Here is a 25037-nt window from a genome sequence, read left to right as displayed (position 1 = left end):
GAAACAGTTGGGAGACAAAGGAATGGGTAAAAGTAAGCCTGGGAGAAAGAACAGCTGCTAATGGCGACCATTAGTGGCTAACAATATTGATTTGATTTGATTTATTATTGTCACATGTACTGAGATACAATGAAAAATATAGTTTTACGTGCTAACCAGACAAATTATACCTTACCTAAGTACATCAGGGTAATAGAACAGAACACAAAATATAGTGTTACAGATACAGAAAAGGTGCAGAGAAATATCAACTCAAATGTATGGTAGGCTTGTCCAGATTTAGTCACATGTGATCCATGGTGAGTTGACATATTGGATACAACATTAGCTTGGTCATAGAAGACAGTTGCTGGTTGTTAAGAGGTGTTTTTTTTTGAGTGGAAGTCTGTGAGCAGTGGTATTCCACAGGGGGCAAGTACAATTTTTCACTCTGAGCATGACTTTATTGACAAACCTTTATTTTCTTGAAGAATTTTGTTAAATTAGAAAGGGTTCAGAAAAGGTTTATAAAGATGTTACTGGGACTGGAGGGTTTGAGTTATAAGGAGAGGCTGCATAGGCTGGGACTTTTTTCATTGGAGCGAAGGGGTTTGAGGGGAGACCTTATAGAGATTTATAAAATCACCAGGAGCATAGATAAGGTGATTAGCAAAGGTGTTTTCACTACAGTAGAGGAGTTCAAAACTAGAGGGCATATCACTAAGGTGAGAGGAGAAGGATTTTAAAAGGGACTTGAGGGGCAACCTTTTCATGCAGAGAGTGCATGCATTCATAATGTATGGAATGAACTGCTAGAGGAGGCAGTAGGTGAGGGTATAGTTATAACATTTAAAAGATATTTGGATAGATAGATGAATAGGAAAGTTTCGGAGGGGTATGGGCCAAGCTCAGGCAAGGGGGACTAGTTTAGCTGGGGAACATGGTCACTATGGACTAATTGGACCAAAGGATGTGTATCCATGCTGAATGACTATGTTTCTATGATCACTGCTGGGACCTCTGTTGTTTGTAATACATGTAAATGACTTGGATGATGAGTAAATTTGCTGAAGACTTGACAGTTATTGAAGTTCTGAATAGTGAGGACGGTTATCAAAGGATATAGCAGGATATAGATCAGTTGGAAACTGGGGCTGAGAAATGGGAAATGGAGTTTAATCCAGACAAATGTGAGATGATGCACTTTAGGCGGTCAAACACAAGAGGAATGTATACAGTAAATGGCAGGACTCTTAGGAGCATTGATAGCCAGAGGGATCTTTGCTGTAAGTCCATAGCTTCCTGAAAGTGGTAACACAAGTGGATGAGATGTATGCTGAAAAATGTGGTGCTGGAAAAGCGCAGCAGGCCAGGCAGCATCCAAGGAGCAGGAGAATCGATGTTTCGGGCATAAGCCCTTCTTCAGGATGAGATGTATGGCATGCATGTCTTCAATGGTCAGAGTATTGATTATAAAACTTGACAAGTCATGTTGCAGCTATTTAAGACTTTAGTTAGACCACATTTGGAGTATTAATTGCAGTTCTGGTTGCCACACTGTAGGAAGGATGTGGAGGCTTTGGACAGGGTGCAGAAGAGATTTGCCAGGATGTTGCCTAGATTGGAGTGTACTAGCTATAAGGAAAGGTTGACAAGCAGTAGGCAGGAAGAACACAGCAAGCCAGACAGCATCAGGAGGTGGAGAAGTCAACATTTTGGATGTAACCCTTCTTCAGGACTGGGGGTGGATGTAAGAGGAGCTACACATAAGGGGGAGGTTGCGGGAGAGTTTTGAGTGGGGAGAGGGGGAGGTGGTCAGGTAAGCATAGCTGAACACAGATAGAGGGTATGAACTAGTTGGTCGATGGGAGTTGGAAGGCAGGATCAATCAGAGGAATTGAAGGCAGTGGGAGGGGCTCGAAAGGGAGTCAGGGATGGGAAGGGAGGTTATTTGAAATTGGAGAACTCAATGTTAAGTCCTCTGGGCTGTAGGCTGTCCAGGAAGATGCCACCTAAAGGAGAGGTTGGACAAACTTGGATTGTTTTCACTAGAGGGTCAGAGGCTGAGTGGCGACCCGATAGAAGTACATAAAATTATAAGAGGCATATATAGAGTCAGAGAATCAGAGAGATGTACAGCATGGAAACAGACCCTTCGGTCCAACTCATCCATGCCAACCAGATACCCCAACCTAATCTAGTCCCATTTGCCAGCACTTAGCCCATATGCCTCTAAACCCTTCTGATTCATATACCCATCCAGATGCCTTTTAAATGTTGTAATTGTACCAGCCTCCACAACCACCTCTGGCAGCTCATTCCATATACGTGCCTCTGCGTGAAAAAGTTGCCCCTTAGGTCTCTTTTATATCTTTTCCCTCTCACCCTAAACCTACGCTCTGTAGTTCTGGAGTCCCCCACCCCAGGGAAAAGACATTGTCTATTTATCCTGTCCATGCCCCTCATGATTTTATAAACCTCTGTAAGGTCACCCCTCAGCAGTCTTTGTCCCAGGATGGAAATTTCAAATACTTCAGGGGAATAGGTTTAATGTGAGAAGGTTTTTTGCGCCAAAGGTGAAAGGTGCTTGACCCCGCCCCCCGAACAGCATGGCTCCGCCCTCCACACGGAACAGACCGGGTTAGCTGACCCCGCCCCCCAGACGTGTGGCCCCGCCCCCCGACAGCCTGACCCCGCCTACAGAGAACTCCTCGCCCCACGGCAACTGGCCACGCCCCTAATTCTGATTGGTCCCACCTCCGACACGGCCCGGTTCCCCCGCGCCTGCGCAGTCCGGCTAGGCCGGCGCTGGGACGATGAGGCTCCGGTCTTCGCTGTTCGCTTGCTGCGGCCTCCTGGGACTTCTCTTCGGGATGGCCGTCTTCCTGCACGGATTCTTCCCCAGTCCGTTGAAGTCATTTGGATCCGCGAAAGCCAAGGTGTCGGAGATCCCGGGAGAGCCTGCGCTAGGTAACCCCGGTCTGCAGAGTGGGCCCGGCCGCAGGGATCGGTCCCACATACTCCCGCTCACTCGCCCTGAGCGCCGTCTTGGAAAACAGTCACTTCCCTGTCCCTGCACTAAGTGCCCTGCAATGCAGCCACTTCCCTGTCCCTGCACTAAGTGCCCTGCAATGCAGCCACTTCCCTGTCCCTGCACCCAATACCCTGCATTGAAGCCACTTCCCTGTCCCTGCACCCAATACCCTGCAATGAAGCCACTTCCCTGTCCCTGCACCCAATACCCTGCAATGAAGCCACTTCCCTGTCCCTGCACCCAATACCCTGCAATGAAGCCACTTCCCTGTCCCTACACCCAATACCCTGCAATGAAGCCACTTCCCTGTCCCTGCACCCAATACCCTGCAATGAAGCCACTTCCCTGTCCCTGCACCCAATACCCTGCAATGCAGCCACTTCCCTGTCCCTGCACCCAATACCCTGCAATGAAGCCACTTCCCTGTCCCTACACCCAATACCCTGCAATGAAGCCACTTCCCTGTCCCTGCACCCAATACCCTGCAATGAAGCCACTTCCCTGTCCCTGCACCCAATACCCTGCAATGCAGCCACTTCCCTGTCCCTGCACCCAATACCCTGCAATGCAGCCACTTCCCTGTCCCTGCACCCAATACCCTGCAATGAAGCCACTTCCCTGTCCCTGCACCCAATACCCTGCAATGCAGCCACTTCCCTGTCCCTGCACCCAATACCCTGCAATGCAGCCACTTCCCTGTCCCTGCACCAAGTGCCCTGCAATGAAGCTAACTTCCCTGTCCCTGCACCCAATACCCTGCAATGAAGCCACTTCCCTGTCCCTGCACCCATTACCCTGCAATGCAGCCACTTCCCTGTCCCTGCACCCAATACCCTGCAATGCAGCCACTTCCCTGTCCCTGCACCAAGTGCCCTGCAATGAAGCCACTTCCCTGTCCCTGCACCCTATACCCTGCAATGAAGCCACTTCCCTGTCCCTGCACCCAATACCCTGCAATGCAGCCACTTCCCTGTCCCTGCACCAAGTGCCCTGCAATGAAGCCACTTCCCTGTCCCTGCACCAAGTGCCCTGCAATGAAGCCACTTCCCTGTCCCTGCACCAAGTGCCCTGCAATGCAGCCACTTCCCTGTCCCTGCACCAAGTGCCCTGCAATGCAGCCACTTCCCTGTCCCTGCACCAAGTGCCCTGCAATGAAGCCACTTCCCTGTCCCTGCACCCAATACCCTGCAATGAAGCCACTTCCCTGTCCCTGCACCCAATACCCTGCAATGAAGCCACTTCCCTGTCCCTGCACCAAGTGCCCTGCAATGCAGCCACTTCCCTGTCCCTGCACCCAATACCCTGCAATGAAGCCACTTCCCTGTCCCTACACCCAATACCCTGCAATGAAGCCACTTCCCTGTCCCTGCACCCAATACCCTGCAATGCAGCCACTTCCCTGTCCCTGCACCCAATACCCTGCAATGAAGCCACTTCCCTGTCCCTGCACCAAGTGCCCTGCAATGCAGCCACTTCCCTGTCCCTGCACCAAGTGCCCTGCAATGAAGCCACTTCCCTGTCCCTGCACCAAGTGCCCTGCAATGAAGCCACTTCCCTGTCCCTGCACCAAGTGCCCTGCAATGAAGCCACTTCCCTGTCCCTGCACCAAGTGCCCTGCAATGAAGCCACTTCCCTGTCCCTGCACCAAGTGCCCTGCAATGAAGCCACTTCCCTGTCCCTGCACCAAGTGCCCTGCAATGCAGCCACTTCCCTGTCCCTGCACCAAGTGCCCTGCAATGCAGCCACTTCCCTGTCCCTGCACCAAGTGCCCTGCAATGCAGCCACTTCCCTGTCCCTGCACCAAGTGCCCTGCAATGAAGCCACTTCCCTGTCCCTGCACCAAGTGCCCTGCAATGAAGCCACTTCCCTGTCCCTGCACCAAGTGCCCTGCAATGAAGCCACTTCCCTGTCCCTGCACCAAGTGCCCTGCAATGAAGCCACTTCCCTGTCCCTGCACCAAGTGCCCTGCAATGAAGCCACTTCCCTGTCCCTGCACCAAGTGCCCTGCAATGAAGCCACTTCCCTGTCCCTGCACCAAGTGCCATGCAATGAAGCCACTTCCTTGTCCCTGAACCCAATACCCTGCAATGAAGCCACTTGTGTGTCCCTGCACGAACTGCCCTGCAATGCAGCCACTTCCCTGTCCCTGCACCAAGTGCCCTGCAATGCAGCCACTTCCCTGTCCCTGAACCAAGTGCCCTGCAATGCAGCCACTTCCCTGTCCCTGCACCAAGTGCCCTGCAATGCAGCCACTTCCCTGTCCCTGCATGAAGTGCCCTGCAATGCAGCCACTTCCCTGTCCCTGCATGAAGTGCGCTGCAATGCAGCCACTTCCCTGTCCCTGCATGAAGTGCGCTGCAATGCAGCCACTTCCCTGTCCCTGCACCCAATGCCCTGCAATGCAGCCACTTCCCTATCCTTGCACCCAATACCCTGCAATACAGCCACTTCCCTGCCCCTGCACCCAATGGCCTGCAATGCAGCCACTTCCCTGCCCCTGCACCCAATGTCCTGCAATGCAGCCACTTCCCTGTCCCTGCATGAAGTGCGCTGCAATGCAGCCACTTCCCTGTCCCTGCACCCAATACCCTGCAATGCTGCCACTTCCCTGTCCCTGCACCCAATACCCTGCAATGCAGCCACTTCCCTGTCCCTGCACCAAGTGCCCTGCAATGCTGCCACTTCCCTGTCCCTGCACCCAATGCCCTGCAATGCTGCTGCTTTCCTGTCTCCACCCACTGCCACTTGAGCATTAATTCCACACATGTGCTACTGAGGCCAATGCAGACAGTAACATAAGGCAGCGGCAAGGCGAGATCTGCCGCACTTTTTCTTCTACTGATACACAGGCCACTATTTCAGTGATAATAAGAACCGATGTACCATATGCTGCTTTGGTTCAACATCCCTGTGCAGTTCTTTGTGAGATGGTGGTTCTATGTATTAAAGCTTGAATTGCTTGGGCTAAATACCTCTGAGTTTCTGATACAGTCGATGAATCACTTGTTCTGTTTGATATTGTATCTGATTATTTCTTTACCTGTTTGATGGACAGCAGAACAAAGTAAATGTCTCGTTTCCTAATCTGTGTGCACCACTGTTTCACAGACAATAGAACAAAATGCCTAAATTGTAACATTTCTAAATGCTAACATATTTGAGTAGCACAGTAAACCCATTATATTTGGTGTTGAACTAATGGGGTAAGAAAGGTCGGCATTACTTTAGTGGTCATTTATATAGCTCGTCTCCCTATCCTTCAGCTTGTTGTTTTAGAGTTGTAAAAATTAACATTGTCCTTGTTCTTCATTATAAGTCAATAACTGAGTATTAAGTCTACCTGGCTTAAAATTGAGAATCAGCTTTTTAGATTTGAAAGTGTGGATGAACAGCACAATTACATTTCAGGCAAGTTGTGCTGTATGGTGGTTTACATTGCTTCAACAATTTGCATAAACATTTCAATATATTCAAAATTTTGAAGTACCACACTTTTGAGGCAAAGATGAACCGTTTAAAGGCCCGGTGAGTGTCACTCAGTGTTGTTATTTAATTTAGTACATTTGCTGCCTTTTTTTGTTGCATTTCTACCCATTCAAATTGAGAGATTTATAAACACTTCTGTAATTTTGAATTTAGATCGAGGGTACATTATTTTAGCTGATACCTTTGGAGCATCCTTTAACATTATCTGTGCCTAGGACTGTGGAAAAGGGAATATAATGGTTTATGAAAAGAGGCAGTGATAATCTCACATTATAAGTCATCATTTTGACACAATTTGGAGATACAGGTGATACAAAATTGGAAACAATGGTAAGTAGGGAAAATACCACTGGTTGGAGACATACCTGGCACATAGCAAGATGGTCATGGTTGTTGGAGGTCAGGAGAAAGTGAGGATTGCAGATGCTGGAGATCATAATCAAAAACTGTGGTGCTAGAAAAGCACAGCGGGGCAGGAGACTGGTGTGTTGGGGGGGGCAGGTTGGCTGAGAGATAAATGGCGGGGTTGGGGCTGGAGGGAGGGGAAGGTAGCTAGGAAAGCCGATAGCTGGATGCAGGTTGGAGGTGATGATCGATCAGAATGGAGGGTGGAGCAGAATAGGTGGGAAGGAAGATGGGCAGGTGGGAGACGTTCAAGAAGGTGGTGCCGGGTTAGAGGTCAGTCATCTCAGCTCCAGGACATCTCTGCAGAAGTTCCTCATGGTAGTATCCTAGGCCCACTCATCTACAGCTGCTTCATCAATGACGTTCTGTCCACCTTAAGGTCAGAATGTGCAAACATTAGCAAATATTCCCAATGTTTAGCAACATCCGTGACTCCTCAGATATTGAAGCAGTCCATGTATAAATGCAACAAGATCTGGACAATATTGGGTTGCCAGTGGCAAGTAACATTTGCACCACACAAATGCCAGGCAGTGACCATCTTCAATAAGGCAAAATCTAACCACTGCCCCTTGACATTCAATAGTGTTACCATTACTGAATCCCCACCATCAACATCATGCAGGTTACCATTGACCAGAAACATAACTCAGCTCACCATATGAATACAGTGGCTACCAGAGCTGTTAGAAGATGGGAATACTGCAACAAGAAACTCACCACCTGACTCTCCAAAGCATATTTACCATCTACAAAGCACAAGTCAGGAGTTTAATAGAATTCTCCTCATTTGCCTGGACATACGCAACTCTAATAATTCAAGAAACTTGATATTCAGGACAAAGCAGCCTGCTTGATCAGCACCGTATCCACTCCCTCCACCAACAACAATCAGTAGCAGCAGTGTGCACTATCTACAAGATACACTGCAGAAATTCAACAGAGATCCTTAGCACCTTCCAAACCCATAACCACATCCATTTGGACAGACAAGGGCAACAGATACATTGGAACACCACTTCCTGCATGTTCCCCTCCAAACCACTCACCTTCCTAATTTGGAAATACATTGCTGTTTTTCCCTGCTGCTAGGTCAAAATTCTGGTATTCCATCCCTAAGGGCATTGTGGGTCAACCTACAGCATGTTGACTACAGCAGTTCAAGAGGACAGTTGACCACCACCCTCTTGAGGGTAACTAGGAACAGGCAATAAATGTTGGCTCAGCCAGCGACACCCACAAGTGGATAAAAAAGGAGTATGCAATGACGCTTGAATTATATTGAAATGCAGAAATTTAATTCATATGATAGATGATGCCTGACAAAGCTCTTGAGATTCTTTAAGCTAACAACATCAGAAATAGTGCTATGAGGCAGCATGATGACTCAGTGGTTAGCACTGCTGCCTCATAGCACCAAGGTCCCAGGTTCGATTCCAGCCTCTGGTGATTGTCTGTGTGGAGTTTGCACCTTCTCCCTGTGTCTGCGTGGGTTTCCTCCTGCAGTCCAAAGTTGTGCAGATTAGGTGAATTGGCCATGTTAAATTGCCTGTAGTGTTAGGTGCATTAGTCAGGGGTAAATGTAGGGTAATGGGTCTGGGTGGGTTGCTCTTTGGAGGGTCGGTGTGGGGCCAAAGGATCTGTTTCCACACTGTAGGGAATCTAATCTAAACTTGAGCCTATATCTTAATTGAACAAGCCTCATGTGGAGTAACTGAGCAGGGGCTTGAAAAGGATAGTCACAATTAGCAGCTATGTTTTACACTGTAGCTGAAAATACCAATTTACTTGTGAACAGTGCAAGGGATATCAAATTATTTTTAAGTTAAAATATGAATAAACTACCTGTTTGTTCTTTTGACTTAGGTCTTGCTTCAAACTGGACAAAACTGCCATCTCCGTTGTTTGGAAAGGTTGTTATTATGTTGGTGGATGCTCTGAGAGAAGACTTTGTGTTTGGACCAAAAGGACGACAGTTCATGCCATATACACGACATATGGTTGAACATGGTTCTTCTCTCAGCTTTATTGCTAAAGCTTGGCCGCCAACAGTCACAATGCCCAGAATTAAGGTAAGAATTGAAAAAGTTAATTTTCCTCTAATGTTGAATGATTTATCATTACATTGGGAATTTTATATTCTATATGTCTTGCCACAAAATTCGACTATTCCATTAGTTTTATTTGGGCCCCACATCACTTGCGGTGTGGCTTTTAATGTCTTATGAATCTGATGCCATATAGCTTAGCTGTCCCTAATTGAACGTGCAGTTTATCTTTTTTAATTTCAAACTCTAATTTATTCACTTTTCTATTTTTCCATAATTCTATCTGTCATTTTTTTGGTCTATTTCATGACAGTAATTCCTTGTTTAATATTGTTGCTGTGCTCCTGAAAAGTGTAACTTTAAGTGAAAGGTGAATTACATTTTCCCATTTTAACCATAGTAAATTTTGTTTGGATTCTGTTGGATCTTTACTATCTGAAAAAAATGTATTTTATCTTATAGGTTTAAAGATATACCTGATATATTGATATTTTGATAAATCAAATGACTTTAAAATAAAATAAAAAAGAAGAAATACACTTATCTCTTAAGATGTTACCTTAAGAAATATTCTTAGTTCTTGCTCACTGTTCTTTACCATTCCTGCTAACTGACCTTCCTGCTTCCCTTTCCCGAACACTCGCTGTGATTGTTGAGTGAGAGAGTCATAAAGCAGAGGAGGCCCCTCTAAAACTGCACCAATCAGGTCACACAACCCTATATCATGTTTGCTGTGGAACAACATTAATGCAAATATGAATTCCAGTCCCCTTTAAAAATCCACCATTACATCAAACTAACTTAAGCTGGGGCAACCTAAAGTGAGGAACTCTGTACCTCACATCGATCTCCTGGCAGTTTCCTTTCCTAATTGATGCATGACTGAGTGGTGTATAATGTTGAAAGAATATATTCTAATAGACTGGACAAATCAACGTATTCTGTTATTTTTTGAAATGTTGGGCTTTTGTCAGTTTTTGCCAGCTATCAATCCATGTTGCTTCAGTTGCGTGTTAATTATATCCTGGTTTTTATGAACTTAAGTACTACCTGTGATTGGCTGGCTGACTGTTAGATAACCAGCTGACTTATTCTTCTATTATGTTTTTTAACATGGGCGTTATACTGGCAACTCTTGAAATAAAAGATTCTGGTTCATTCAGAGCTGTAAGAGAAACTGGTATTATTTTTCATCTTTGAACATTTTATACAATAGGATTTGAAAACTAATGCTGTACTTTGGACATATTTATTGAAATGCATGAAATAGTCCAGTGTTTATCTGTGAACTGTATGGGTCTGTTTAGGCAATGATGACTGGCAGAATTCCTGGATTTATTGATGTCGTCATGAACTTGAATTCTCCTACTCTGCTGGAAGACAATCTGATCTGGCAGGTAAAAAGTGCTGGAAAAAGAATCATGTTCTACGGTGATGACACTTGGATTCGACTGTTTCCAGATCACTTTGTAGAATATGATGGGACTACTTCTTTCTTTGTGTCTGATTATACTGAGGTAAGTAAACTTTCGACACGTTTTGTGTTGGACCAAATGTGGGTGATTTTTGTCCGAATGTTTGAGGCCTATCCAGATATTTTGGATATCAAGGCCTCAATATAACCAATTCAATTCACTGTGCAAATTGATTTTTATCAGAGAAAGGAAGCAAAAAATGCTTGTGCATGTGTTTAAATGGAGCAAGAGGCTAAACCGTGTTTCTTTGATTAATGTGAAATAAATTCCATTTAAAGCAGTTGGTTCTGATCAAATGGAGCTTTTACAGGAGCTGGAATGGTAACACAATAAGGAGATCAAGGTAGCCTCAGGAGCTGTCAGGGAAAGTCTTCTTAGAAAGATGTTCCATCCTGTCTTCCCAACCCCTTCAATGTTTATTTTCAGCCCAGAGGAAAGATTGAAACTTAATGCTGCATAAAACCAAAATTTAAACTTAAACATTTTAAAATATCAATTTCCTTTTAGTTTTAAGCTACCAACAGTTTTACTTTTGCAAAAGCATCACTTGGGAAAGATCAAAAAGCTTGACCAGAATCTGAAGTTTAGTTACAGAGCCTCCGATTTGTAATTGATGCATGATTGGGTGTTGTACGTGTTTAATCTTCAACATATATTAGAAAAATTGAAATGGCAGATGTAACTGGGTGATTGAAATTGGCAAACCTTCTCAGAACAATACATTCTGCATCCAGCTGGGGACAAGTATGTGTAATGAGACAGGACGAATTAATGAGTTCATAGTGAAGGATCCCCCAGGTAAGAATAATTACAACACAGTTTCATGTTCATTTTAAGAGTGAGAAATGTGGATCTAAAATTTAGTTTATTAAACTTAAATGCATGCAAATATCAAGATGTGCAGAGTTGGTTTGTGAGTCAGGAAAAATGGTTAAAATTTCACATAATAGTGAGACCGTAGCAGACAAAGGAACAGGAGTTGGCCATTGACCCTTCAAGCTTGCTGCATTACTCAATCACATCATGGATGAACTGGGTATGGTCTCCTCTCCCCTTTCCTGTGTGCAGCCTTATGACCCTTGACTGTCAAAAATGTATCTATCTTGGCCTTCGTTGCTTTCTGTGAAAGGGAAACCTACTCTGTAATGACCCTATAAGAGTTAGCATTTCTCATCATCTATGTTTTAAAAGGGAGAACTATTATTCTTAATGTATGCCCCCTAGTTTGAGCTCCCCATATAAGGAGACCTCCTCTTGGTATCTACCTAATGTAGTTCCCTCCCGACTTTGTATGTTTCAGTAAGATCACTTCTCATTCTTCTAAGTTCCACAGGACAAAGGCCTAGTTTGTTCAACCTTTCACATGGTAGCCATTTAAGCCAGGGGTGAATTGATTGAACCATCTCCAAACTGCTTCTGAGGTAGTTATATCTTTATCAAAAAAACCAAAACTCGAAATAATACTTTAGATGCAGTCTAACCAACTGCCTGTGTGGCTGCAGTTGTCTACTTTTATATTCCATTCCATTTGCAATAAACATTGGTATTACCTTTGTCTTCCTAATCACTTGTTGTACTGTACATTAACTTGCTGTAATTCTTGTACCAGAACACTAAAGTTTCTATCTATTTACATAACATACTGTTTTTCTAATCTTGCTGCCAAAATGGACAAGTTCACATTTTCCCATGTTGTACTCCATCTGCCAGTTATTTTCCATTCCTAATGACTTAACCTGTCTTAACATCCCTTTGCAGACTCTCTACTTCCTCTTGCGGTCTTCCTTCCTAAACTATGTTAACTGATTTCTCTCCACTGATGCTGCCAGACCTGCTGAGCTTTCCTAGTAATTTCTCTTTTTGTTCCTACCTTCCCTGGTGTCATTGGTAAATGTAGCAAGCATAAATCAGTCTGCCTTTCCAAGTGATTGATGTAGATTCTAAATAGTTCAGAAGCCAACAGTGACCTTTGCGATACTCCCAATAGTTACAACTCACCAACCCAAAAAGCAATCTATTTATCCCGACTTACTGCAACCTGTTAACTAACCACTTTGTTAACCATGCAATATGTTACCCCTACACTGTGTTCCCTTTTCATGTACAACAAAACCATGTGCTCTTGTACAGCAACATTGAAGAAGCTATTTCATGACTCTCAACAAAGATGTATTCCGCTGAGAAAGAAAGACTCTGAGAGGATACACCATTTAGGGCTAATTAAGCTTTTAAGGGTAGTATCATGCTGAAAGAAAAGATGTACTGCAAAGATTAATGGTAGCCATGAAGATTGGGAACATTGTAGAAACCACCAAAGGATGGCTAAAAATATAATAAAGGGGGAGAAATTCGAGTTGTGAGGAAAAATAAAAAGTAGTATAAAAAACATATAGTTGAAATCTTTATAAGTGGAGTTAAACTAAGCATCTTAGAGGGTGATACTGCAGAATTAATAATGGCAAACCAGCAAATGTCAGAGGCTTTGACCAAGTATTTTGTCTGTCTTCAAGGAGAAGTCACAAGAAGTAAAATAAAAACAGAAAACAAAAAGGAGCATGGAATTTAAACCAATTACGATCTCCAGTGAAAACATACAAGGAAACTAATGGGATGGAAGACCGGCAATTCCCTGAATCTGATAGCCTGAATCTCAGGCTCTTAAAAGAATTGGCTTTGGAAGTAGTGGAAGGGTGGTTATCATCTTCCAAAATTCCCCAGGTTCTGTACAGGTCACTACAGTTTGACTGTAGAAAGGAGGGCAACAGCAATCAGGAAACATTAACATCTGTTCTTGGGAAAATTAAGAATCCATTTTTGTAGAGGTAATAGCTGGATATTTTCAAAATCAAAATGGAATTGGGCAGAGCTGATGTGGTTTTGTGAAAGGAAAGTCAGATTTGACAAAGTTGTTTCTTGAGGATGTACCAAACAGGGTGGATAAAGAGGAACCAGTGAATGTAGTGCATTTGGAGAACCAAAAAAGCAATACAGGTAGTAGGTGCCAAAAGTAAGAGTAAATGTTTTGGGTGTGATGTATTAGTGTGGATTGAGGATTGGCTAACTAACAGGAAACAGAGTCCGGTTATTTTCAGGTTTGCAAGCTGTAACTAATAGGAGAAAGTGAGGACTGCAGATGCTGGAGATCAGAGCTGAAAATGTGTTGCTGGAAAAGCGCAGCAGGTCAGGCAGCATCCAAGGAGCAGGAGAATCGACGTTTCGGGCATGAGCTCTTCTTCAGGAAGAAGGGCTCATGCCCGAAACGTCGATTCTCCTGCTCTTTGAATGCTGCCTGACCTGCTGCACTTTTCCAGCAACACATTTCAAGCTGTAATTAATGGAGCACAACAGGAATCGGTCTGGGTACTCGACTATTCACGATCTATGTTAATAAATCCGGCGTAGGGACTAACTATTGTAGCTGAAATTGCCTATGATACAAAGATAAGTAGAAAGCGGGTTCTGAGGAGGAACGACATCTGCTAAGCAATGTACATAACTTAAATGAGTAGGCAAAAATTTGGCAGATGTATTGAGAGAAATTATGAACTTATCTTCTTTGGTAGGAAGATTAAAAAAGCTGAATATTATTTAATTAGAGAGAGACTGCATAATGCATTAGTACAGAGGGCTTGGGTGGCCTTGTACATAAATCACAAAAAGTTAGGTACAGCAGGTACACGCAGATACAGCAAGTAATTAATAAGACAAATTGAAATTTTTGGCCTTTATTGTAAAGTGGATGGAGTATAAAAGTAGGGAACCCTTGTAACAGCTGTGCTGAACATTGGTGAGACTGGACCTGGAGTACTGTGTACCATATTGGTCTTGTTATTTTAGGAGGGACATTCTTGCATTTGAAGTAATTCAGAAAAGATTTACTAGGCTGGTTCTTGGGATGAGGGGACTGTTTTACGAAATATTATTTTGTTGAACCTACACTAATTGGGGTTTAAAAGATTTAGTAGGTACCTTATTTTAGCTTGTATGATTTTGCAGAGCTTGACAGTTTAGATACAGCAAGGTGTTTTCTGATGTGGGGAATCTGGCACTTTGGGCCCAGTTACTAAAATTTAACACAGAGGAGGTGTTTTATCTCTGAGAGTCATTAAACTTTGGAATTGCCTTTCGCAGAGAATGATGGAGGCTGTATCATTGACTGAGTTAGACATATTTCTGAATGGCAAGGGTGCTGAGGGTTTTGGGCGCAAGACAAGCAGAAAAGTGACCTAAGGCCATATTCAGATCAGCCATGATCCTATCGAATGTTGGAGCAAGTTAAATGGACCGAATGGCCTCTTCCCACTCCTATATTTAATAAGCATATTCATGAAAATATTAAATTGATGTGTATTTCTAGGAGAGTTTTTCCAGAATCTTAGTGAACACAGATCACTGTACAAACCCCACAAAAATATTTCAATTGATCATTGATCCCATTGCTGTTTATTGGATATTGTGTAAATTGGCTGCCACATTTGAGTTGATGGCATATGTTTGTACTTCTAAAATAATTAATTGGTTGTAAAGCATCCTCAGGATGCGAAAATGTATAAATTAGCTCTCTTCATGCAAACTCATGTCCTTGTTTCATTGATTATTAGAAAAATAATTGTGTTCAGATGTTTAGTACAAAAGTTCTTTTGATGTAGATGTTTCCATCACGTGGAAAACAGGTTTCATCCTGTAGGTCCAGAAAAAGTGAAGATTTTTAATTTCTCTCGGCTAAACAATAGGTGTAGATGTATACTACTGTATTGACTGTTATTGCAGATTGTGACTTTCCATTACCGATGCATTTTTTCTTAACAGGTGGATCATAATGTAACACGCCATCTGGACAATGTATTAAAAAGAAGTGACTGGGATTTATTAATTTTGCATTACCTTGGATTAGATCATATTGGTCATCTGGCTGGACCAGATAGTCACCTGGTTGGACCAAAACTCAGTGAAATGGATAACATTGTTCAGAAGATTCACATGGAACTACTGTCCAAGGTTTGTACAAGTAAACTTTTCACTCATGTTATAATGGCTAGTGGAATGTTGACCTTTATAGAATCATACACCATGGAAACAGACCCTTCGGTCCAACCCGTCCCTACCGAACATAATCCCAAACTAAACTAGTCCCACCTGCCTGCTCCTGGCCCATATCCCTCCAAACCTTTCCTATTCATGTACTTATCCAAATGTCTTTTAAATGTTATAATTCTGCCCACGTCCCCCACATTCTCAGGACGTTCATTCCACACGCGAACCACCCTCTATGTAAAAAAATTTGCCTTCCATATCTTTTTAAATCGCTCTCTTCCCACCTTATAAAGGCGTCCCTTAGTCTTGAAATCTCCCATCCAAGGGAAAGGACACCTATCATTAACCATATCTATATTCCTCATGATTTTGTAAACTTATATAAGGTTGCCCCTCAACTTGTATTTCTCCAGTGAAATAAGTGGCAACCTATCTAGCCTTTCCTTACAACTCAATTCTTCCATACCCAGCAACATCCTGGTAAATCTCTTCTGAACCCTCTCCAGCTTAATAATACCTTTCCTTTAAATGTGCGACCAGAACTGGAAAGGGAATTTTGAATTCGGAAATGAGAATGTGGTCCTTCAGTTGCAAAGAATTTTGGCCAGAGCTAAACTGGAGTACTGTGTTCAATTTTGCAAACCAAACATCTAGAAAGATGTGTTAATTCTGGAGGTTGAACTGTGCAGATTCACCAAGAAGTTACTAATACTTTTGAAGAGTTATTAATGTTCAGTCCTCCTTAGTTACTGTTTCATCATTTTCCTTCTAGCTTTTATCCTTTTCCTCCCATCCTACAGTTCTCTTTTCTTCACTAAATCTGTTCTGTAAAGGAACAAAGAAAATTTACAGCCCAGGAACAGGCCCTTCGTCCTTCCAAGCCTGAGCCAATCCAAATCTACTATCTAAACCTGTCGCCCAGTTCCTAAGCATCTTCCCTAGTTTTTGATGATATGGAAGTGCCGGTGTTGGACTGGGGTGGACAAAGTTAAAAATCACACAACACCAGGTTATAGTCCAACAGGTTTATTTGGAAGCACTAACTTTCAGAGCATTGCTCCTTCTTTAGGTAACTAGTGAGGCAGGATCAGAGCACACAGAATTTATAGTAAATCACGTAGAAAGACTTAACAGCAATCTAGGTTTGTTCAATACATCACATCAGTTGCATGACACTTTGATCTTTCACTATAAATTCTGTGTCCCATGCTCCTGCTCCACTAACTACCTGACGAAGGAGCTGCGCTTCAAAAGCATATACTTCCAAAAAACCTGTTGGATTATAACCTGATGTTGTGTGATTCCTAGATGTGAGCCTGTAGTAAAGAATACTGCATTAATGAAAATTCAAGTTAAAGAACATATTTCTACTTGGAAATGTTAGGAATATTGCATGTTTTTACATTTTAAAAAATATATTTGAAATGTGTTGCAAATTATACCCTGTGTTTTGGTATAAAGTTTGTCTTTTTGTTTTGAATGGTAATTTGCAGCAAGGTGAAACGACTCTGCCTAGTTTATTGATATTGTGCGGAGATCATGGAATGTCAGACACAGGTAGTCATGGAGGAGCTTCAAGTCATGAAGTGAACACTCCATTGGTTCTTCTCAGTCCTGCTTTCAGCAAGAAAGGTGAGGATCAGGAAACAGCTTTGAATGAACACTGTAACAATTCTGTTTTCTGATGTGTTTGATTATTTTAGATCTTTTGCTGCTAAGCCTTTCGAGTATTTCTGTTTTAATTTTATAATTCCAACTTTTCTTGATTAAATCATCCTAATTATATTCAAGCCATGACTGTTGCTTGGCTCTGTGGAAATTTTAAATGAATGTAAAACATTACAACTTAATTAGAAAGATCAAAAAATAGTTGTAAATAATTTTCAATTTTGACTTCTCCATCACCAATCCTTTCTGTTTAACTGCTTACTGATTTTGAAAACATTTCGCTAAATGAAGATGTAAGTTGTCTATTTATTGCATCAAATCAGGGAAGTAACACTCAGATTAATGCTGATATTGATGAATTGAGGCCAGTTTTGTGTTAAAAGCAGATACCTGTTGGACTGCCTAAATTCATGTTACTTAGACCATTTAAGTTTATGTAGTTTGAGAGGAAACGTTTATCCAACATTGTGGATTGCATTTGAACCCAGTGGCAAAAGCAATATTTTAACACATTATCAACTTCTTTTTCTCTGTTTCTGTCCTATTAACTGCCTTCACCCTTAATTTATTCTTGCGTTAGTACAGTAATTATCTTGGAAAGTGTGAAGTGAAGGAGTTTCTTCAAGACACTGAATATTGCCTGCCCACATGGAGCAACCAGTTACATCTCTTCTGTATTGAATTATATGTAATTCAGATTGCACGTGGGATGATAAGATAAATTATTCTTTTGAAACAGCATCTGTATTTAATTAGTTTACTAACTTGGAGTGGGAAGTTGAACCCACATACTTTGGATTCAGAAGAGAGTGCAGTGTTGATGTCATTGCACTGTTTAAGTGTGGGAGGACAGAAATCCAGAAGAACATTGTACGTAGGAGAGAAGTAAAGCAGCCATTTGCAATACAGCTTGCACTGTATTCGAGCCATCTTCAGTTAGCTAAACTTAACCACGTTATTAGTAGTACTGTACTACAATGTTGATTTTGAGCCCCTTATCATTTTGACAATGGATTGACAATAAGTTCAGCCTCAAGACTATTTTTAATAAGATCAAATCAAAACACGTTTATTAAGTTTTCAGGTAAGCTATAGCAATGAACACAGGTAGTGATTTATAGTATAACGTGGACTATACACTTCCTATATTTCCTGTACTATGACTGGATGGCGATTACATGATGACTTTTCTTTTTAGATCTTTTGGTCCACAAGCTCCTTTATTTTTTGAAAAAATAAATAGGGACCTGTGGATGCTGTAAATCAGAAACAAAATTGGAAGTTGCTGGAAACGCTCAGCAGGTCTGGCAACATCTGTGAAGAGAAATCAGAGTTAATATTTCATACCCTGAGGAAGGGTCACCGGACCCAAAATGTTAACTCTGATTTCTCTTCACAGATTCTGCCAGATCCACTGAGCTTTTCCAGCAAATTCTGTTTTTGTTCCTTTATTTTTCTGTCTGTCTGTCTTTCTCTCTCTCTCTAGTCTACATATCCTTCTGTTCCTAACCTGTCAAAGTTACGTAATACCCTTCGTATTTATTACTGTATCAAGGGTTTACATCATGCTTTCTTAACCCACAGACCGACTCACCTAAAGTCCATTCTTGCACCAGTTTCTCATAGACAGCATTCAAGATCTGAGGACTGGGGTTAGGGATAAGACAATTTTTTTAAAAACTCGGGCAGCACGGTGGCTTAGTGGTTAGCACTGCTGCCTCACAGCACCAAGAACCCGGGTTCGATTCCAGCCTCGGGCGATTGTCTGTGTGGAGTTTGCATATTCTCCTCGTGTCTGCGTGGGTTTTGCTCAGCTTTCCTCCCACAATCCAAAAATGTGCAACTTAGGTGAATTGACCATGCTAAATAGCCCATTGTGCAGGTTATTAGTCAGGGGTAAATGTAGGGGAATGGGTCTGGGTGGGTTACTCTTTGGAGGATCGGTGTGGACTCGTTTGGTTGAAGGGCCTGTTTCCATACTGTAGGGATTTTAATTCTGACTCTTGGCTTTTGGCTAGTATATGCAGCAAAACTTGTCATGACCTCCTAAAATCCCTCTGTCTTGATATATTTTCTATACTGTGTTTTACTTCTAGGTTTTCCTACTTGATTATATAAGTATTTATGAAAATTAAATTTTAATTTCTATTTATAAAATTATATTTTAACAGTTAGTATTCTGGTTGATAACTTATAATCTTGCAGGGAAACAAAACGCAAAAAGTTAATAAGTTTGCAAGCACCCACATTTAGTACCATTTAGAATTATCATTGTCCTGCTTGGTGTCATGGCGCAAATGATCTATAGAAAGTATTCCCCATTTTGTGTCATTCAACTATAGAAAATTCCTGCTTCCAGGATGTCTCTAGCTCTTAATAACGAAACAAGGTTATCATTGACAGCTATGTTCCAGCATACAGGTAGAATACACATCCATTATGGAATGACTTGGAATATCGTTAAAGAAGACCATGTTACATAATATTAAAATTAATAATAAAATTTTTTAAAAAACTGCAGATGCTGGATATCTGAAACAAAAACACAAATTGCTGGTAGCATCTGTGAGTAGAAAGCAGAGTTAACGTTTCAAGTCTGGTGATGCTTCACCAGTTCTTAGAATCCCTACAGTGTGGAAACAGGCCATTTGGCCCAACAAGTCCACACCGACCCCTCTGAAAAGCAACTCACCCAGCCCCATGCCCCTACCCTATATTTAACCCTGACTAATTCACCTAACCGACACATCCCTGAACACTATGGGCAATTTAGCATGGCCAAGTCACCTGACCAACACATTCCCCTACCCTATATTTAACCCTGACTAATGTACCTAACACTATGGGCAATTTAGCCCGGCAAATGCGCTTGATCTTTGGGTTGTGGGAGGAAACCGGAGCACCCGGAGGAAACCCACACTGACACGGGGAGAATGTGCAAACACCACACAGACAGTCACCTAAGGCGGGATTCAAACCCCGGTCCCTGACACTGTGAGGCAGCAGTGCTAACCACTGAGCCACCGTGCCACCCATAGATCTGATGAAAAGTTTGTTTTTGTTTCATTACATTAACTTAGTTACAAATATATTGCTGCTGAGACTTTTAACCAGGTCTGTTACATGTGAACAGCTTTGGCCAAGGACTCGTATAACGTCGATCTTTTTTGTTTTGAAAAAACTGGCACTGATTACTAATTCATGTAAATTGTAAGCCTGGCTCTTTAAAATTCTCATGTGTTTTTGTAGGCCAGAATATGATGCATTTTAAGTGGAACTCTGCTATTACCTTTTCCTCGTTGGGAATTAAATTATCTAGAGTTAATACGTTTTGTCTGATGTTAAATTTTCAGATACTATAATTATTCAATTTCATTCTCTAACTTACAGATTCATTCACTGTTTCTGAATATGTTGAGCAGACAGACCTCACCTCCACTTTGGCATTAGGACTGGGTTTGCCTATTCCAAGGAACAATTTGGGGTGTCTTATCCTAAGGGTACTTGAGGAAAGGTCTTTAAGGGAACAGTTTAGATATTTGCATCTTAATGGATACCAACTTAGTAAGCTGGTTCAAGAAAGTATTCCTACATATGAAAAAGGTAAGGTCAGACCAGCACAACACTGAATTTTGAAAGATTTCATGTCAATTTCTAAAGGTAAGAAGCAATTCTTGAGATTTGTTTAAAAACTGCTAGAGATGTTGAGTATTTGTCATAAGCATTTGCCAGCTCACTTTACTGTCACGTGTTTTAATATTGTCAGACCAAAAATTGAATTTTTCTTAGAGAGTTTAGAAAATATTCCCCTTCATTTTGTCCTGATAGTCAGTTTTGGAAAATAAAGTGCTTTTGGCTCTTTAAGGCGCATACACAGTGAGATTTTTAAGATTTCTACATCACAGTATGTTGACCTCTGGCATACACTATGCACCTTCAAGCCTCCTTGTTCCAAGTTTATTCAAATTGAATCACATGCAAAGCCCTGTTGTTATCTACCCTCAATGGGGGAATGTCAGAATAGTTTATAAAGTTACCCACCCTTTCAATTATTGCACTTGTGACTATTCTCAGCTAACTAAGTGCCCTTTGGCCATCACACCCAATGACCTATGTTAGCTTCTTTCCTACTAGAAACTTGAATTGAACGTTTCCAATTTCCATTGCCTCAACAGATTGCTAATCTCTAACTCCAAAAGCTCTACAACACTTCAGCTTTACATTTCTCCAATCCTGACCTTTTGTATTTCCAATTTTATTGGCAGCCATGTTGTCTAGGTTCTGCAGTTCATTTTCTACATTTCTTGCTGCCTTGCTACCTTATTTCAGATGCTTCTTAAAATTTACTTCTTTGACAAAGCTTTTAGTTCCTACCTTCACATCTGGATATGTGTAAGATTTCATCTGATAATGCTCCCATGAAGAATCTTGCGGTGTTTTATTATGTTCAAATCACCTCATTTATAGGTTTTCAAAAAGATTTTGGTGGTAAGCCACAGGACCTTGACTGTATTCATCCTAGGCTTGTGAAATAGCCAGAAAAGTAAGAGAGGCTCTCAGTGCCATTTTTAAATATATGAACTAGGTTGGTAAGAGCAAATTATGTAAGAAGGGGAAGAGCATAAACTAAAACCAAACAAGACTCACATTTATATAGTGCCTTTCATGACCACAGGGCTTACAGCCAATTAAGTAGTTTATGATGTGTAGTCACTGCTGTAAAGTAGGAAATGCGACAGCTAATTTATGTACTGTAAACGCTCACAGACCACAATGGAGTAACGGCCAGAAATATTGGCCAGAACACTGGTGTTAATTCCCCTGGTCTTATTTGAAAATCTTTCACATGCACCTGATGTAAGCAGGTGGGGAGCTTTGGTTTAGCACCTCATCCAAAAGATGGCATCAGAAACAGTCCAGCATTCACTCAGTACAAAGTACTCAGTATCCAGTCTCTTTACTTGGTACTTTTTGCATTGGAATCAGATGTGAAACTGGAACAAATGGTTCAGAGGTAAGAGTGCTACCAATTAAGTTCAGCTATAAATTGTATAATAATGAACTAGTCAGTTGTGGATAAACATTTGAAATCCATGATTTAAGGATTGTTAGTGTGAAGCTACCTTGATGTGGCACTTCTAAATACTAAGTTGTATTTAGCAAATTAATACTTATTGATTGAATTCTGGATAGATAGATAGATGGATGGAGTGCAGTAGGTTTTCAAATGTGTTTTATAAGGTGTCCCACAGGAACTTTTTAGAAAACTTTAGATTTCTGGAATAAAAGGAAATGAAATACTATAATTGTTTGATTAATGGACAACAAAGATTTATTTGTATCATGAGCTTGGGCATGTGCCTGCTTTAAAGTAAAGATACATCACCTTCCTAAAGCTACCTTCAGGCTTGCTAGCTGTAAAACGTTTCATGTTCCTGAGAGGATCGGAATGGTTTGCCCTTCTTTGGCCACAGCTGATTATTATAGGGAATAGAATGTTGAATGCTTTCATTGTAATAATTTCCCTCAGACTAACTAAGTTGTTATTTACAGATGTTGGGTACAAACTATTTGGAATAGCACAAAAATCTCATGGTTCCTGGATAAAACTTTACTTCGAAGGTAATACTTCAGAGACTCTCGCAAACCTAGGAAAGAAGGTATTGAGGCAGTATTTGGATGCCTTGAAGTTAATGAGTTCCTCACTTTCCAAAATTGTGGCACAGTATGATATGTACTCCATGATTATGGGCACGATTATTGTGCTGGAGGTAGGAACTTTTGCACATTGATTTATTTTCTCTTCCCTTTTCCATATTTGGGTATTTACAATTTTATACTGTATAGAGAGGACAGTGACAAAGCAATTGGATTGCAATGCAACTATTTTACAGGTACACAGTGCATACACATATTCTCTGCTTGAGTGCATCACTCACCATGTTAGTAAAAGCCACTTTGTAAATATCCAGGATGCACTGCTGAACAAAGCATTAGGGCTTTATATTTATGTAGAAGGGTCTGTTTATGGGTTCTTCTGCAATGTTTAATTGCAAAGTACACATGGCGAAGCACTTCTTCAAAGTCTCAATAATTTATTATTTCGGTTTCATGAATGGAAAAGTTCAGACTACATCTTGATGAAGAGAGGGTTAAGTGGAGATTCATTGTAGTTGTGAGAATAATGATGGTAGTTACAATTATGATAAGTTGTTGTAGATGTGGGGAAACTAGTTGCACAAGCAGAGGGTGGGTAACTAGAAGGCACAAGTTTAAGGTATTGGCAACGGACTGGTTAATCATTTTTTGTACAACAAGCTGTAACAATCTGGAATACATCACCTGAAAGAATGAAGGCGGCACAGTGGCTCATTGGTTAGCACTACTGCTTCACAGCACCCGAGACCCAGGTTCAATTCCAACCTCCAGCAACTCCGTGTCTGTGTGGGTTTCCTCCAGATGCTCCAGTTTCCTTCCACGGTCCAAAGATGTGCAGGTTAGGTGGATTAGCCATGCTAAATTGCCCACAGTGTCCAGGGATGTGTAGGTTAGATGGATTAGCCATGGGAAATGCAGGATTATAGGGAAAGGGAACTGAGTCTGGGTAGGATGTTTTTCAGGGAGGTCAGTGTGGACTCGATGGGCCAAATGGCCTACTTCCACACTGTTGGGATTCTACATAAAAAAAAACTTCCAGAAGGAAACCAGATGCATGTTTGAAAAGGAAAACTCTTGCAAGCCTTTGAAGAGAAAAGTAAATAATGGCACTAATTGGGCCTTGTGTGAACCCAGCCATCCAGATTTAGCAGATTAGACTGACCCTGGGGACTCTGCACTTTGATTCTGTCCTTTCCACAGGGTGTAAGTTGTTTCTGAATAATGAGCAGGAATAGGAATCCATGAAAGTACACCCCTCGTTATCAGCCACGGGCAGTGAGGCTAACTCCTAATTCCTATTCAATTACAAAAAGGACAATAAAACTAAATGGGTCTTTTCTAATTGGGTTCGCTGTGTGGAATTGTCATCCTGTTCCTGCCTCATCGAAACAAAACTCTCAGAGAAACAGTATGGCTTTACCTCCTTCATCTTTATTCCAGGCCCTAGAGGGAGAGACAATAATCGCCCATGTGCACAGAGACATGAGATCTCAGTTTTCTCTTGAACAGCAGATTTTTAAGGAAATATATAGTTACTTACAGGGAGCAGCTTCCAAGTAAGGCAACATCTAAATTGACTGGGTGACCGTTTACAATCAGCGATCATCAACACTGGCGTTATACAAGCCATCTGGCGTTATACAATGGATGTTCTTAACCTTGTTAACTGGCTTCACATTATGCATGCTTTTTTCGCCTTGTTAATTGGCTTTACATAATGAATGCTTTTTCACCTTGTTAACTCACCACCTTTGCCTCCAGCACTTCATTGTTTACTGCAAGTTCTTATCTGATCCAAGTCTTGCTAGCTGAGCCTTTGTTTCATAAAACCCAAAAATTAACTCTTTCCCTACCTGCTCATACCTTATACACTTTCTCAGAATGAACTGCCAGAGGTAGTGGTAGATACAGTTACAACATTTAAAATACATTTGGACACGTACACGAATAGGAAAGGTTTAGAGCGATATGGGCCAAATGCAAGCAAGTGGGACCAGTTTAGTTTAGGAAACTTGGTTAGCGAGGATGAGTTGGACTGAAGGGTCTGTTTCTTTGCTATATGACTTTATGACAGGGACATGAGATCGCTTTGGCATATAGAATTAAAGAGAATTCAAAGGGGTTTTACAAATATATTAAGGACAAAAGGGTAACTAGGGAGAGAATAGGGCCCCTCAAAGATCAGCAAGGCAACCTTTGTGTGGAGCCACAGAAAATGGGGGAGATACTAAATGAATATTTTGCATCAGT

The 25037-nt window shown here is 41.8% G+C and overlaps 1 protein-coding gene across 2 annotated transcripts in view; it reads left to right on the top strand.

Annotated features, from left to right (window-relative positions):
* The first annotated feature begins 2786 nt into the window (after positions 1-2786).
* Positions 2787-25037, top strand: part of pigg (phosphatidylinositol glycan anchor biosynthesis class G (EMM blood group)) — a 39294-nt gene continuing 17043 nt past the window's right edge. Inside the window, exons 1-7 of one of the 2 annotated variants that reach the window (XM_043674249.2) lie at positions 2787-2949; positions 8771-8976; positions 10260-10469; positions 15237-15425; positions 16955-17093; positions 20520-20732; positions 22683-22900. In XM_043674249.2, the coding sequence (XP_043530184.2) occupies positions 2796-2949; positions 8771-8976; positions 10260-10469; positions 15237-15425; positions 16955-17093; positions 20520-20732; positions 22683-22900 (1329 nt within the window). In that variant the 5' untranslated portion in view covers positions 2787-2795. The remainder of the gene's footprint in view (positions 2950-8770; positions 8977-10259; positions 10470-15236; positions 15426-16954; positions 17094-20519; positions 20733-22682; positions 22901-25037) is intronic. The other variant, XM_087980014.1, reaches the window with a different exon arrangement.

The sequence above is a fragment of the Chiloscyllium plagiosum genome, unplaced genomic scaffold, assembly GCF_037043375.1.
Source record: "Chiloscyllium plagiosum isolate Xiang-an unplaced genomic scaffold, Cpla_swu_hap1 HiC_scaffold_36, whole genome shotgun sequence".
NCBI lineage: Eukaryota > Metazoa > Chordata > Chondrichthyes > Orectolobiformes > Hemiscylliidae > Chiloscyllium > Chiloscyllium plagiosum.
This window is presented reverse-complemented; position numbering and strand designations above follow the sequence as displayed.